We start from the raw sequence: 16,563 nt of genomic DNA on the forward strand, positions 1-16,563 counted from the left end.
GCTGAACATTAAGTTCTTGGGCAGGCATATCACAGCTAATCTCACCTGGTAAAGAAGGCCCAGCAAAGGCTCGTTCCCACAGGAGGCTTAAATATGCCGGTCACAGCACAGGGGATTGTGGGATGTCCTCTTCCAGGAGTGGACTCAGCGTATGCTGAGAGCTTCACTCTACAGTGCTTAATGCAATACAACCTTTTTAATTGATTTCCTTATTGGGCGATCGTGGCTCAAGAGTTGGGAGTTCGCCTTGTAATTGGAAGGTTGCCGGTTGAGCCCCGGCTTGGACAGTCTTGGTTGTTGTGTCCTTGGGCAAGACACTTCACCCGTTGCCTACTGGTGGTGGTCAGAGGGCCCGGTGGCGCCAGTGTCCGGCAGCCTCGCCTCTGTCAGTGCACCCCAGGGTGGCTGTGGCTACAATGTAGCTTGCCATCACCAGTGTGTGAATGTGTGTGTGAATGGGTGGATGACTGGATGTGTAAAGCGCTTTGGGGTCCTTAGAGACTAGTAAAACGCTATACAAATACAGGTCATTTACCATTATTGTGTATATTTTTTTTATTGTGTTTAGTTGATATTTTCGTAATGTAGTTTTGTAATGCAACTGCATAATGACAATAAAATATCTTGAATCGTTGATCAAAGTGCAGACTTGGATTATTTTTGCATACATGGATTATTTTCTGTTCACCTCACTTGCATTAAACACCTTCTTTTATGAATATTTCCAATTAAATATTGAAAATGAAAACGTGAATTCCAGGAATGCTCTAAATTTGTTGGCATCTTCCACATTTAATGAAAACACTGTATGTTTAACAGGGTGTTGCTTGATTTAACGATTCAAAACAATCACAGAGCAGTAGTTTAAAAACAAACGGTTCACTACTCCTCAGTAGTCAGCCTTATTTAAATCCATAAATTAAAGAAAAGATAAACCCTTAATTTAGTAATGCCCCTTTTTTTTGCCCTGCCTGGGATATTTCTACAACTCTTTTATGAGCAAAACTTAGTTTGTAACTGTTTGCATGACACCCCTGCTGTGACAGATGTGTTTTTTTGTTGTCTTCTTCTCAGAAACAGCGTTGCTTTCCTGTTTTGACAGCAAGTCTCTTTTGTTCTGTTTGTTTTTGTGTTAAACCCTGTGACAGGTCATCCTATCCGAGTAGCTCTAACTGAAATAGGACCTGATGTGGTAAAGACATTGATATTACCTCCAGGTGAGCCAAAGCACTGGCGCAACCTTGAATAGCTGCTTTTTACCTTTTGCTTTTCCCATACAGCCATACTTAGCTTTTAGTAATTGAAGATAATGGCCTAAGTGAGTAGTTTGTATTAAAAATCAAGATTTGCTCTCAAAAAGAATTGATCTTTTAAAGAGACGAGACAACGCAAACGGCTTCACATGCAGTCAGAGGACGTTGCACACTTAAAACACAGCACTGCCAGCTCGGTTATAACCCACGGCAAACATAGTCAGATCCCTAACAATGTCAGAACAAATTAAATGGCAACACGCTTCTTTGGGAGACCCAGACTTTAGGTTGTGTGAGACAAGAAAGCAGAGAAGAGAGGCAGAAAATACAGATATGTGAAAGGATGGGGTAAAGATTTTTTACTCTTTTTTTCATTCTGTCCTGCTGGTATGTGTTTTTGTTAGATTTTCTGACTTTCTGTATTTGGAGGTTTGAATGTGTGTCATTTACCAATAAACCTGAGAGAATATTCTGCAGGGATTCATGCTTGGGAACTCTAAACTGGGTCATATGAAAGCTTGAAGCAGATCTTTTGGCAGTTTCCTTGCTAGAGCTGCCATGAGTGTTGTTGTCAAAACTAATTAAGCAGGAAATTTAGGGGGAAACCTTAATTCTTGTGTAATCCTGTACTTATTTTCATCATCAGTTTATGACACTCAGTGCTTATAAGGGTTACGCTGGTGATGAAGTGCTATAATTTACCCTGCTCTTGAACACATTTCCCTCCTTTCTCCTTTAAGTGACTTAGTTTTTGCAAATCCCAGGATGTTTTCTGACACCTGCACCAACTATGACCTTGTGCAGTTTTCCGATAGATTAGCTGCAGCAGTTGCAATAGACTGGAGGCTGGCAGCAAGTCAAGGATGTAGCCCGTCTCTTGCCCTATGATGGGATAGCTTCTAGCCCACCCTGATATTTGAATTGGACAAGTGGTTAAGAAAATGGATGGATGGTTACAGTAAGCTATACACCAAGAGTCTGGTGCTGGTCAGTTTGAGCTGCCTGATGAGTGTACTGATTCTGTCAAGAATTCCAAGATCACAGTCACAAATCAATCTATCTTGTCCAGCTTAAACTGGGGAGTAAGGTCACAGCTACTGATCTGTTTGAGGTGTGACGTTAGTGAAATGCTTCATCCTGTCAATTGACAGGTACTAGAAGCAAGTTCCATTTTAATTACAAAACTGCAGGAACTGTCTAATGGCATAGCCCTGCGACAGATTGGCGACCTGTCCGGGGTGTACCCTGCCTCTTGCCCTAAGACAGCTGGGATAGGCTACTGTTTTAAGCTACTGTGGCTATTTTTTGATCTTTGGCACATTCTGTGTCCTTATGGATTGTTGTGCCTGGGCTACCTTAGATACTGTTAGACTAGGACATTAGTTTTTGAAAGCTCCTGCTCTATTCTGACCAAACAAAAGATGGATGTAGACTCTGGTTGTGAAAAATGTGGACGTATCTTCAATCTTCATTCTTGCTGATGAGAAAAAAAAAACAGTGTTGCTCACTGTGAAATAAGTAAACACATTCCTAATAAATCTGTGTTCTTAGTTAATTGCTTAATTTAAAATTGTGATCAAAATTTTGGTAAAATTACTTACTAAAAGTATACTTAATTTGTGTGACTGCTTTGATACTGATGAGTCAGCAGTGTCTGCCTGATGAATATGCAGTGGATCCACCCCTCATACATCAGGTTTCAAAAACCCAAGGTGCTGACAGCCAAAATGTCGAACTCAAGGATACAATATGGGAATCTACCAACTATTTGATGGCATCGCAGTATCTTTCATGGACTCTTGAAAGGTGGACTATCTGTGCAATCATTTGCAGTACCAAAAGAAATGTAAAAAATTAGGATTTTATATGTTACAAACATACAAGTGTGTACAAGTAAACAAACATGCTATAACTGCTAATAAACATGCTTAAGGGTCAGTGGTAGATATTGGATTTTCTAACTTTTGTGCAAAGGCAGTCTTTTTCCTGTCTTCATGCAAAGTTAAGCTAAATTGCTGCTGAGTTTTTTATACTGTATGGTATATACTCCATATGTCAAAGTTAAAAAAAGAAAACGACATGCTCTTTCAGTTTTATGTATAAGGACAGAAAAGAAATCATCTAAATTAGGTAAATACAAAACATATTACACTGTGTCATCAAGATGTAGAATCAGTGTGTAAAGAACCAAGAATATCCTCACTACTTCCATAGGAATTTAGAGGCTAAGTAGCAGCCAGATGCTGCTAGTGAAGTGCACTTGATTAATTGATCATCAGCAAGTGTGAGCATGTCTATAAAAGCAGAAGTTTTGGCAGTTTGCGGGAGCATTGAGCTTTATGCCAAGGAGGGAAGAAATTAGCAATGATCCTAGTGAGGCAGTCTACTACCCATCAATCTGGGAAAGGTTAAATGGGCATTTTCAAGTATTAGAAAGTCTATAATTCATTAGAGGTTGTACTTTTTTTTAAGGACCAGATGATTTTTATTTCATCCCAATAGGTAAAACTTTAGAATTAACTGTCTGTCTACCATGCCTGTTATATCATTTAGGCAAATAATGGTGCTAAAAGGTGTGAGATAAACCGTTTGCTAAAGCAACATGACTCTTAGAAAGAAACAGCCAGCAGACACAGGTACGATTAACAAATGCTATATTTCTTGAAAGATTTATTCAAACAAGACACATGGGCCAATGCAGTATGAGTGCCTATAGACATTGTAGTTTGGCAGTCAAAACTTTATTATATAGCATTTTGTATGCGTGAAAATTCTGTTCATATCCCTTCATCCCTAAAAAAAACAAACATAAAAACAAATAATCTGGAGAAATTTGTCTTGAGTTGCAGAGAGTGACGTCAGATTGCCCAGTCTGCTTTTATATATCTATAAAAAGCCCTTATGTAAGCTGAGTAGTCAACGAATTTCACAGCAGACAAATGGTATAGGATACATATAAACACAAGTATTACATAGCAATCCAAGGCAGCCTATTGCTGCCTATTACAAATTATTATGAGACGACGCATTACTTTTTTTTTTTGTCTTTTTCTTTTTTTTTTTGCAGATGCAAAAGCTGTACAAGAAACCGCCGAGTCTTCCTTTCACTTTCAGCGAATGCGTTGGCAAAGCACTTGGATACAATGCAATATCATTTAACATTAAATATATGAGTGCATGTATACCGTACAAGCTTCAAACACATGGCATATAATGTAATTCATCTGCTTGACGTTACATTGTATGGCATGTGCTAGGTGATTGCGAGGGGCAGGGGCAAGGGGTGCGGCCATGAAATCTGGAAGCTCTTCAAAATTTTTCCGTTGGTCAATCATTGAAAAACACCGTACAAAAACGGACAGAAAACAAAGAAACAATCGAACCATACAACATAATCTATATATTGCTCGGGATCGTGGAGCCCAAGTATGTCTACCAGGTTGCATTCAGATAACCTGCCGTAGAATACTTGATGATTCTTTTATAGAGAGGAAGTTTTACAAACAACAGTCAGTTAGCTCTGACTCGAGCGAGCAATGCCACAGTCTGTCGTAATCAGGAGAGATTGAGTAAATTCACTCTAAGCTGATGATCCAAAGCAGTCCCAGCATTCTCACCGTTTTGGATGTTTAAGCATCAGTTAGGTGTACTCAGTTTCTCCTGATTCAAGGCTTTTGGTCCTGCTTCATATCACAAAGTTGGAGACTTTGTGTTTAGGATATAAGTAGTGTTATACCTCTGTGGCTCTTGTGTCTTGTTTCAGGTGTGTGTGGATGTTGGTACATGTATGTCATTTGCTTCAAGGGAGTCATTAAGGTCCATCCATCGTTGATGTAAAAACACATCCTTCACTGTCCATTCGCTGTCCATCGGGAAATTAACACTGAAAGGTGCCATTGTTTTCCAGTACATCAGCAAGATTGCAGCTGTGATGCGGGTCTCACAAAATGAACAATTCAAGAAGCAGCCGTTCACAGCGCTTGCTGTCAGCCAATGTCCGCGAGACATGACAGCTAACAAAATCCGAGCAAAGCTTTCAAGTTGCCAGTCTCTTTCACTTTGCTGGTAGCCTGTCCTCAGGCTTTGCTTGTCCTGAAGGACTAACTCTGCTCCTTAATTGCAAATTCTGGAGCCTGTGTTGGCATTCTGTTCAACCTCCATGTTGTTGGGTAGCACAAGCTTCACGCCCTCTGAGGTCAGCCAGTGAGTACAAAGTCCAGTTCCTGATTTTGTTGTTGTGCAAATCAGAGTAAACACCATCTTCGACTCCAAGCTACAGTCACAAAGCGTTTTTGATAGCTGGTTGCTTGAATGCACAGAGATAAGACCCAGAATGAATGTTTTTAGACCACCCAGACAAGTCAGAATGAAAAACAACCATCGCGATATTGGCTGTGTTCGTACAGCCACGTTTCTCTTTTCTCATCTCATCGCCTTCATTTTTTGTCTCAAGCCCTCTGCACAGCTCATTCTTTCACTCAGCTCTGCGTCGTTTTTGACACTCGTGCCCTTATTAGCACCCATCCTTAAACTCTGAGGAGGGCTCCAAATAGGCAAACAGAAAGAGAGAGATAGGGATAGGGCGAGGGAGGTTTAGCGCTTATTGCTTCACTGATGCATATTGCTTGTTTACTCGCTGTCATTCCTTATTTATTCTCAACCTCTTATGCATTCCGACTGATTAGGGAGAGAGCCCACAGAACGGTTTGGTAGGGATTTTAGAGGCCAGAAAGCTTTTCATATGAAGTGACCCACTAAAAAATGTGGCACCTCGAGAAAATAAAAGTCAAAGAGATGGTGAAGCCACGCAAGAGAAGCTGCGGCACTGTGGTGCACTGAATACTGTGCAGTGCATGCGAAAGCATAAGCACAGATGTGTTTGATGTATATTCACAGCATGCATATCCCATTGATGCTTTTGTATTCATGATCCCCATTCTCTGCTGATCCCCTATTACAAAAGCATGCCATCCCCTACCACCAGTCCAACAGCTTGCCTAACAGGTTTTTCACATCTTGGAGAGGTAAAGTGGAGAAGCCATTGCAGCATTACAAGCGAGCATTATACTGCTACTTGATTCTCGCTCGTTAAAGTTTTACCCTGCTGCTCATTTTATTTGCTTGTGTACATTCACAGCTCCAATAAAATTGAGATGCAAATTGGGGAATTTGGCTGACTGACATTTCTGCTGGCAAGTAAAACAAACAAACAAAATCTTCTCAAAAATTTAAATCTGTCTTACATAAAATCCACTTTACTTCTTTAAGCTTGGCATCAGCAAATCTCCAGATATGAATAATATATTGCAAAGCATTTGGTCATTGATGCCACAGCTTGTGTTTGTGGATGCTAGCTTGCGCATGTGCGTATGAATGTAATCGTTTTTGTGTGAGCGCTTGTGCGGTGTGGTGTAGTGAGGATGAATCTGGAGCCTGCCATGCTTTGACTGGCTCTGTCATTAATTATAGTTTTCTCCTTGTACATGCTCAAACACACTATGAAGACCCAGTGAGGCTATCACGTTTACAACAGCTTGGAGCAGTGGGTACCAAACATCAGGGAGAGTGCTTCGTACCCACTGCTCAACCCTTTCTGGATATGGATGCACAAAGGGAGGTCGGGCAGTAGAAGAAAGTCTGCTAGGACACTACAAGTAAGAGAAAGCAAGTGAGATACAGAGTGAAAGAAGAGAGATAGATGGAGAGACAGAAAGGGAGGGAAAGAGAGAAAAAGTGCCACATAATGTGCGACTCTGTTAAGCGGTGCTGTTTGATGAGGTTCCACCACCTGCCGGATGCGCTGTAGCATGAGCCAGGCATATGCACTGCGGAATAGCTGGTGTCCCAGTGATAACAAATGAAGGTGAATTCAATCAGTGAGTCAGACTGCCTGTTGGATTGGTCTATATTGAGGAGGAGGAATTGGAAATAAGTGATGCGATGGTAAGGGATTCTGAAGGATGAAAGCATTATTGCGTTTTTTTTATACTTAAGCTATCAAAAAACTGCTATTTGGCAAACTACTCAAGAAATTCTACTTTAAAAAAACAGTATTTCTAGTTACTCCTCTGGAATAGCAATTAGGTAAAGATACAAAAGGTGCCTTTTATGGTTGGAACTTTTAACATGGGCAAATTTCCATTATTTCCTTGTGTTTAGCTATTGTGCCTGTAAGGGTCATGCCAAATTTATGCTAGCTGACATTGTTGCAAGAATTTGGTGAAAATCTTCAAAAAGGTTTTTCTAAGATTAACTAAAAGTGAAAATAAGAGTTGATGGCTAGCTACACTCATGATAAAGCTGATAACTAACATTTGTTTTGTTTAATGTATTATGTTTTTTAAATGCTATTATTCGTGGCTAGCAAGCTAGCTAAGAAGACACAACCTATAAATAAGATAAATTAACAATAAGCTGGTGCAGAACTCCCGTGTTCACCAAACATAGAGAGACAGCTAACCAAATTGAAACAAAAAGGGATTTTTTCTAAGATTAAAAGATATAATTTATTTATTAAACTGTAGAATGAGCATCGACGGGTTGTTTAAGTTACCACGTATGATTATCAATGGGTATTAATTTCTACTTTTAGCCCTTGGTATAAATTGATACCTGGCTAATTTTTTATGTCAGTATTCAACAGTTTGAAGCGTTATCTCCCAGAAATCCACTGATTTACGTTGCTGTGTATGCACGTGGAAGCAGTTATTAACTTATAGTGTTGGAGCACTTCGTTAAGAGGAAGTGAAGTAAACTGCAGTGTACCATGTACAGTTGGTTTCAGCCTTTCAGATTATGTTAGTTTTGCAGAAATATCTCCATGCATCAAACAGCAGGGAAAAAGGTTCCTGAATGCATCACATCACTCTCTTTATGTTATTGAATTATGAATTATGTTAATCATTAGTGTCTAACTATGAAAATGTATCTTTGCAAATGTATGGCACCAAAAATAACAAAGCCGATTTCTGGGGTCAGAGAAAATCCATGTCTGTACTAATGTGCAGGATTAGCTGACTTTTCTGTGATGCATTTGTGAAATGGAAAGATTTCACTGCCTTTGCAATGACATTTCGGGATGATCCCTTTGCCCCTTTTCTAGGTATTGTAACACATCCTCGGCTTCATGTAGACGTAAAAATATCCACCACGTCACAAGAGACTGTGACTGAAATTTGCTGTTCAACATGCTGCCACAAATAACTAAAGGGCCGGCCTGTTCATTTGCCCAGTTTTTCGGCTGGAGGTGGGGTTTTCTGTGGTCTCTTGACACTGCTGGGAACCTTGTATAATTTTTGACAAGTGTGTAGTATGTGCATGTGTATGCATGCCTCATTTTTTCTTATCTTTCTCATCTCACTTGCGCCTGGAATGAGATGAAACCCTCCCACACTATCCTGCCCTCCACTCTAGTATGAATTGCAAGGCTGATATCTCATTCTTTGGAGGGCTGGAGGGCAATGGTGACAACACAATGGCATTGTGTCTACTGATGGGAAGCTAGAGTCTTGGGGGACACACTCCTCTACCCTCCTCTCCTGTCAGTGTCAGAGTCTGGGCCAGTTTGAGGGGTAAAGCGTGTATGAGTTGAATTTGAACATTTGTACATAGTGGAAGGGCACTCGGCACCTGAGCAAAATGTCACCAAGGTACAAGGGGCTTGAGAGGAGATGGAGGAGAGCGCTGTGCCAACTGCCACTCAATTATTTAGAGACGCTGCTGGGTTCAAAGAGTCAAAGCAAATAATCCACTAATCCACCACCTTCACAGCTTATCTGCAACTTATCTGTTTTGCTCTAGTGGTCGTAAAAGTTCACAAATATCACTCACATTATTGTTATTCTTGGTAACAATGACAAGGAAAATGCAGAGTTAAAAAAATTCCAGATACGATATTTGCTTGCTCCAGCACACCATTATAACTGAGGATATAAAAGATATTAGAACATTTCCCCTCAACTGCTCCATTTTTGTCTTCTGTCTGTTCATCAATCTTGCCCCATGTTCACACAGTGACCTCTGTTTTGCTGTTAGTGGCCAGTCCCTTGTGCTTGGGGTGCATATGCGGCGAATGGCCGTAGCCCAGCGGCTGCGAGAAGAGCTCGGGCAGCGTTTCAATGCTGAACTGCCTCTTGTTGGAGTAGGCCTGGCGCCTGCTGTTCTGTTGGTGCAGTGTCTGGTGCTGCTGCTGTTGGATAGGGTGATGCTGTTGCCCGCCAAGGCCCATGTGGGAGGCTGCCGGGTGCTGAATGTGGCTCTTACTTGGGTCCCAGGCTTTGAAGGCTGAGCTGGAGGTGAGTGGGTGAGTGTTGGTCTTGGAGATCTTAGGTTTGGGGATCTGGGAGGCGTTGATGGTAATGGCTAAAGGTGCATGGACATCTGGTGGTGGGAGGAAGGGCTTGTCCTTGGGGTGGAAGTTGATAGGCTGGAAGGTGGGAGGAGACTGGCGGTGGGTGTAGTCTACCATTGGGTAGCTCTTGTAGTAGTCTCTTGGAGTTGTGTCTAGATGAAAAGGACAGAACAAGACAAAGAGGTAGTTATATTTTGATATTATATAATTACAATATTACCATAATCAGTTCTATCCGGTCTTTAAGTGATGACATGATCTTGCTTCCGGGCCCAACCAACTCTGCGTTTAATAAGGCTGTTGTGTTTTGAACATGTTTTAATGGTTTGTATCTTGTTCTATTTAATCTCAACAAGCCCCTAAAACAGTCATCACTGTCGGCCTCTCTTGGTTTCTATTACTGCTATTCATTTTAAAGCTCAGTTTTTAAAACCTTATGATGTAACTTCAGCCCAGCCCATGCCAGCAGTATATTAATGGCTAACCTCGTATTGTGGATGGATTATCTCAGTTGTTCTTCTGACTGAAGTTCGGTCCGTTTACAGCATCCTGCCATGCAATTGCATTTGTCCCTAACCATTGGGAACCCCCAACTTTTATCTAGTGGAAAAAGTTAGTGTTCGTCCTCCAGCTTCACTGTGTTTATGTTATGCTAACATAGCTGTGTTGCTAGCGATCACATAGCACGTCATTATATACCAGCTAGCCAAATTTCAGTAATCCTACAAAACGACACTGCTGTTTAGTTTTCTATCTTCATTTGTGTCAGAAGTGTGATAGCAGAGCTGTATGTCTTAATTATTTTTCTGAAATCCCTCAGTCAGTTAGGTGGAAACTAGCGAGCTAATTTCCTGCTAACTTCTAACTCCCTGGATGCCTGGATGTTAAATTTAATTGTTACACCTGGTATTATTTATTACAGATGAAAGAATTTAGACAGTTCTTCTCTCAGTGATGCCGCAGTGATTGTTTGACTTTGAGACCTGCAGCGGAGTTTGGGCCCAGACGTGGCTAAAGATGTTAGACTTAAAGACCGGATAGTGCTGTACTATCCTAAACATTTGTATCAGGCTGTCCAATTGATCAGTAATGGCAACAACAGTAAATCAAAGACCGATACATTCATTACTGATCTATACTGTTTACAAGGCGCTTTATTACAGTCACTTCACTATGTGCAAAAGTGGACATGGACATATGGAAATGATCAAATTAACCCTGATTGTCATCAAGTTTCTCTTCAGACTCTTTGCAAGGGGATCATCACTATGTAACTGTGCCCATGTAACAACATATAATTTTCCAGTAAATATAGTGATTATTCATGTGTGGATATAGATGATTCAAAGTTGGTCCTAACAATGAACTTTATACATCTTTGGATTTTAATTGTCAAATATAGACTGTTTTTGGTTTGATATATGAATGTGGACCTCCACCCCCACCACCAGACCACCACCCACCCTTTACACTTTGAGCATTCAAATATTTATTCATTTTTTGCAATTTTTTTTAAAGAAGCTATATGGTTTGTAATGTCAGAGAATATCATTTTATTATCAGTCACCAAATTCCAGATAAATTAACAGGTAAGCCAACAAAAAGAGAGAATTTGTGAGCATTTGTATGATTGCTATTTTCTCTTTGATCTGTGTGCCCGCTGACCATAGATGTAAGGCAGAAGAGACAAATAAAAATACAAGCAACAAACTACGGGGGAAAAGTGGCATGAGCGAGTCCCGAGCAAAAGGAGTGATTTGTAAGGAATAAAAATAGACCGGGTTCAGCATGTCGAGTCAGATTAGTGTGAGCTCTCTGAGTGGAACTCGACTCTGCTGTTTGGTCATCACCACCGCCCCCAACACCACCACCACCACCACCACCACTTCCCTCATACATGCTCTGCCCTAAAGACACTTACAACCTTGTTTGCTTGGCCCTATTTTATCGGTCTCTTTTCCTGGAGAGAAAAAACATTTGTTAAATATTCTGCTGTATGATTTTTGTTATTTTTTCTTGCCCCTTCACCTTTTCTGACTTCATTCTAAATCAGCCTCTCTTAAATGTACATTTCTTTTCCTCGTGACGTAACATCATGCTTTCAGCCCCTGTTGTATCAAGTTAGTCTTGTGCATCTGTTTTTCTCGTTATACTGTTGAATTTGACAGTGGATGGCTGTGTGTGGGTTTGTGGCTGCAGACCCCAAATGTATTGATTTATTTACTGTATGAAAAGTTTAGCCAAGGGCCACTTTTCTGCTCCATAGCTAAATCTGTCAATTTCAATAATATATTCTAGCCAAGATGACTAAAACCATTTCCTTATGTTTGCCTTTCCAGAAAAACACCTAGAGGGCGAGTCTCACATTCACACATGTCAGGAAGCTGTCCAGCACTATCACAGTGCTGTAATTGCTTATTGAACCCTTTTGTGTGTCCATTGTGTAACTCTAGGGTACTTCAACAGCAGCTGTTGGCAACGGAGACAGAGTTACAGGAAATTATCTACTCCCTCAGAAAAATTCTCCATGCTGGCTCAAGGATTTAAGCAGGTTCTAGCATTTCTCAGTGCACCATCAAGTATTCCAACAGCACTACAGCCATTTTGAGTCTGTTAATTCTGTAGAGGAACAGAAAATACTTCAGGAACAAGAAATGAGTAAAGTACAGGCACTGGGGGCTATTTATAACAAATGATTAGCAGACGATTTCTGCTTTTATTTAACTTTGGCACGATACAATTGAGGATTAGTCTGCATTTTTGTGTCTCTGTCTGCAAATATGCACAAGTGTGAACTGTATGTGTGGATTCACAGACTTAGCTCAATAATTTGTTGGACCTGTTTGGTTTGTCTGTATTCAATTTCATATTTAATTAAAGCTGCAAGCAGCCACGAGAGGGCCCCTTTTTCTCTGGTGTGGTCCAGCCTCGCTGAACATCTCCTATACCCACTGGGAATTGAGTATCCCAGTTAACCGTATGTCACACTGATGTATGTCATATGTGGAACAACCTATTAAAGTTTCATCTAGATTGGATGATGATTATATCCTACTGAATATTACCTCCTTCCACTAGGTGGCATTCTAACTATTGCTGACTAAGCATGTTAACCTGTTCAGGTCCAGACTCTGATCATGTCTGTGAAGTGAGAGTATGAACAATTTGTCTTTGAATTATAATTCTATGAAACAGCATCTCAAAGTGTAAAACATGACATTTCCTGTTCCCACTAGGTGGCACTGTGGCCGTTGTCAAATATTGCAGTTAAAGAGACGTATGGTCCAGATTGGACCATGTATGTGGAACAAGTAAAAAAATGAACCAAAATGACCAAAATTTACTCTGGTGCCACGGCCACGCCCTTTGACGAAACTTCTGGTGCTTCTATCAGCAGTCATATCTTCAATAAACGCTGGTGATGCGGTTCCACTGGCAGCCTTACATACCCATGCCATAACACTACCTCCACCATGCTAGACAGATAATGTGATTGGATAATTAGCCGTTTCTCTCCTTATCCAGACTTTTCCCTACTCATCATTCATTTTGGTTTCACCTGTCCAAAGAAAATTATTCCAGGACTATGCAGGCTCTTTTAGATGGTTTGTTTTTTTTTGGCAAAGTCTAACCTTGCCTTCCTGTGTGAATGTAACCATTTATAAACCCTCTGTATTTACATTCATGAGGGCGTCTCTTGATTGTAGATTTTTAAAAATGACACGCCTCCTTGAATACTCAATTTCTTGATTCTTGATTATAATCACAGTATCCCTGCCCTTGGTATAAAACAAATGTTGCACACAAAGGGGAAAATACTGGGACACAATGAATTAAACACACCCTTGCTTCTCACAACAACTGCTGTTACTGTCCATTTGAGTGTTTCCACACATGTTACCAGAAGAAGCACCTGACAGCAGGGTCCTCTGTGGCAGTATTACCCACCATCTTGTCCGTTCCACACACTCTCCATCTGCTCTCTCTCTTTCTCATCTGCTTGTTTCCCGTTCTCTGTTTCATTTATTCCACACTCTTCAACAACATAAGCTTTTGCTCTCTATCCAGTGGCAGCTTGAAGTGATGCCCACGGGCCCAATCTGGGCCACTGCATTATAACTGCATAAATTGGAGCCTCCAAATGATTTCAGTTTGACATTGTGCTGCATTTTGTGTGGTCTATTTCAATGTCGTTTCATTATGTTTACACAGTTATTTCTGCTTCATAAAGGGCTTATTAACATATTGACATTGTGGGAAGGAAAGATCCAAGATCCAGTTATTTCTAGACACACACACATATTTCCACTATGCAATTCATAATTTTAAAGCTCATTTTAAAAGAACCCCACTAAGCACATATGCCAAAATAAAGGGATATTTCCTAAAGTCAGATACATCTAGTTGTCCTCTAGTTTCATGAATATAGAGAACTTTGCCTAGTTTTTGGAGATAGAAGCTTTAGAGATGTCTTCTCTCTGATGTAATAGAACTCAATTGTGTTTGCTTGTTGTTTCTAAAAACAAAAAATATTTTAATATACATAAAAAACAACTCTGCAGCCCTGTCTTTATCCAGTAGAGATGACCCCATAACACAATCAACCAACCAACAAACCAACCAAACATATCTAAAACCTAAACCTAGAAATGTTATTGTGAGCATTTTTACACAGGGTGAGGTTTAGGATGGGGGTGTTTTGCTACCTGTAGCACAAACCCCTTGTCAAAGTCAGATGGATTATTCAGATAATTATTGTGTGGTGTGGCTGGCAAGTGTTGTAGGGTAAAAGAGACATGACAGTTTCTAGATGAAACTTCTCACCACAAGGTTTGTAAGGGTTGTGATATCATATTACAATGCTACTAAGTTTATACGCTTACCTGTGGAGTAAACGCTCCAAGCACTACAAAGCAAGTGCCATTTAGACCAGTTACACAGAAAAAGGGCAGATATGGTAGGTAACTGCAAATTTAGGCAACTCACACCAAATTAATCTACCTGGATAAATAATAATACAAGTGTACTGAAAAATGCCACAGTTTCATTTTGGGGTGAGATCCCTGGAGATTTGTCGGCTGCACATCCACGATGTTAATCTTCATTCCCAACACATCCCAAAGATGCATTATTGGAGTGAGATCTGGTGACTGTGGAGGCCATTTGAGTACAGAAAACTCAGTGTCATGTTCAAGAAAACAGTTTGAGATTATTTGAACTTTGTGAAATGGTGTGCTATCCTGCTGGAAGAAGATGGGTACACTGTCAACATAAAGGCATGGACACGGTCAGCAACAAAGCTCAGGTAGTCTGTGGCATTTACACAAGTTCAGTTAGTATTAAGAGGCCGAAAGCGTACCAAGAAAATATCCCCCTTCACCATTAAACCACCACCACCCTGAACTGTTGACAGATGGCTGGATGGATTCGTGGTTTCATGTTTCTGCCCATCTAAGTGTTACAGCAAGAACAAAAATTCTGTAGTCTCAGTTTCCTATTCTTTGCTTATGGACAGTAGAGCCTGCGGACCTCTGCTGCTCTAGCCAATCTGCTTCATGGTTTGATGAGTTGCCTTGCATTAAATTAACTATTTAAAATCTCATATTTTTATATATATATATTTATTTTTAATAACATGACATCAAATGGAAATATCATGCTTGTCCCTTTTCACCATGTAAGTTATATTTCAGTTCTGGCTCTCCAAAGCAGTGTTCTGTAGATTTTAAGCAATACTTTCCTTAAGAGTGTTCAGCTTTTAATTATTTAACACCAGGAAAGTCCAGCAGAGCTGAGGTGGTAAAACTGAATAAGCTACAAGAAATAAAAAAATCCCCCCTGCAGAACATCATAGCTCAGATGGTCCATTTGTTTTGAATCAGAAGGTTTCCCCTTTATAGAAAAATTGCTGAAGAAAATGTTAAAACTAGATTGCTATGCTTTTCCTCATTAGTCTCTACAGGTTGTTCACTGATCGCTGCCTGTAGAGAAATTGCATCATGAAGTGCAAAACGTAAAAAAAATTTAAAAAAAGCTAAACCAGAGGAGCTGATTCATCTTCAAAGCCAGACTTTGAGATCCCTCCAGTTCACGTGTCTAAAAATTCACAAAACCTTTTTTTCATTATTATTTACATTATGTGTCCTGAAGCATATACTGAAAATTTTAACAACCACAAAGAGAAAAAAAAAAATCCAAATCGTAATCTTATGCTGTTCTTCTCAGAAAGCAGATTTTCCTGTTTCCACCCTAATTCTGCATTCACTGGATAATAAATTCATTCCAGTATATACAAGTGTTGTAACTTGGATAGCAAAACAAAATTCAGATTGACAGCATTTTGTCTGTACTCCCCTTTAATACTGCAGGATTGTTAAAATGTAATTAAAAACTTCAGGCAGTCTTGGCCCACAGTTTGGAGACCGAGGGGTTTGGCAAACAGTCCTTCACAGCCTCTTTGAGAAAATCCCTCCACCTTCTGTCTTGTGTTTTTTTTTGTGCTGTAAACCTGACGCTCACTGGTCACTGACTTGGATTTAACTCTGTCAGTCACACATAGGTTTGTAATTGTTTATAAAAAATTCAAAACAAAAAAATCCTTGCCTTCACACTCGATTCTGAGCGTCTCCTGTACATGTTCATCTGGTGTCTGTCCAATCACGTTCTCCCTCTCTCACCTTTAGCATCTTTGTCCCGTGCTCTCCCTGCCAGTCCACCCTTACTTCCTCCACTACTTTAATTAAGTTATCAGAGCTGCTTGATCCTCAGTCCTGCTGCTACACCTGGCAACGGTTTGACGTCATAGAGTTTCCTGACCTCTTTGACATGTTTCACTTTTACACACAAATTTTAAAATCTAAATTTTTTCCCTTTTTTTTTTAACATCACCTTTTGCGTCTTGCTTTGCAGGATAAATTTTAAAAAGCAGAAGTGAGGTTTTACCTGCTGCAGGAAGTCCTA

At 40.2% G+C, this 16,563-nt stretch overlaps 1 protein-coding gene across 1 annotated transcript in view; it reads right to left on the reverse strand.

Annotated features, from left to right (window-relative positions):
* Window positions 1-738: 738 nt before the first annotated feature.
* Window positions 739-16,563, reverse strand: part of LOC146520412 (protein shisa-8) — a 116,219-nt gene continuing 100,394 nt past the window's right edge. Inside the window, exon 5 of the mRNA XM_085156369.1 lies at window positions 739-9,755. Coding sequence (XP_085012495.1) covers window positions 9,259-9,755 — 497 coding nt within the window. The 3' untranslated portion in view covers window positions 739-9,258. The remainder of the gene's footprint in view (window positions 9,756-16,563) is intronic.

The sequence above is a fragment of the Neolamprologus multifasciatus genome, chromosome 4 (assembly GCF_963576455.1).
Source record: "Neolamprologus multifasciatus chromosome 4, fNeoMul1.2, whole genome shotgun sequence".
In the NCBI taxonomy this organism is placed as follows: Eukaryota; Metazoa; Chordata; class Actinopteri; order Cichliformes; family Cichlidae; genus Neolamprologus; species Neolamprologus multifasciatus.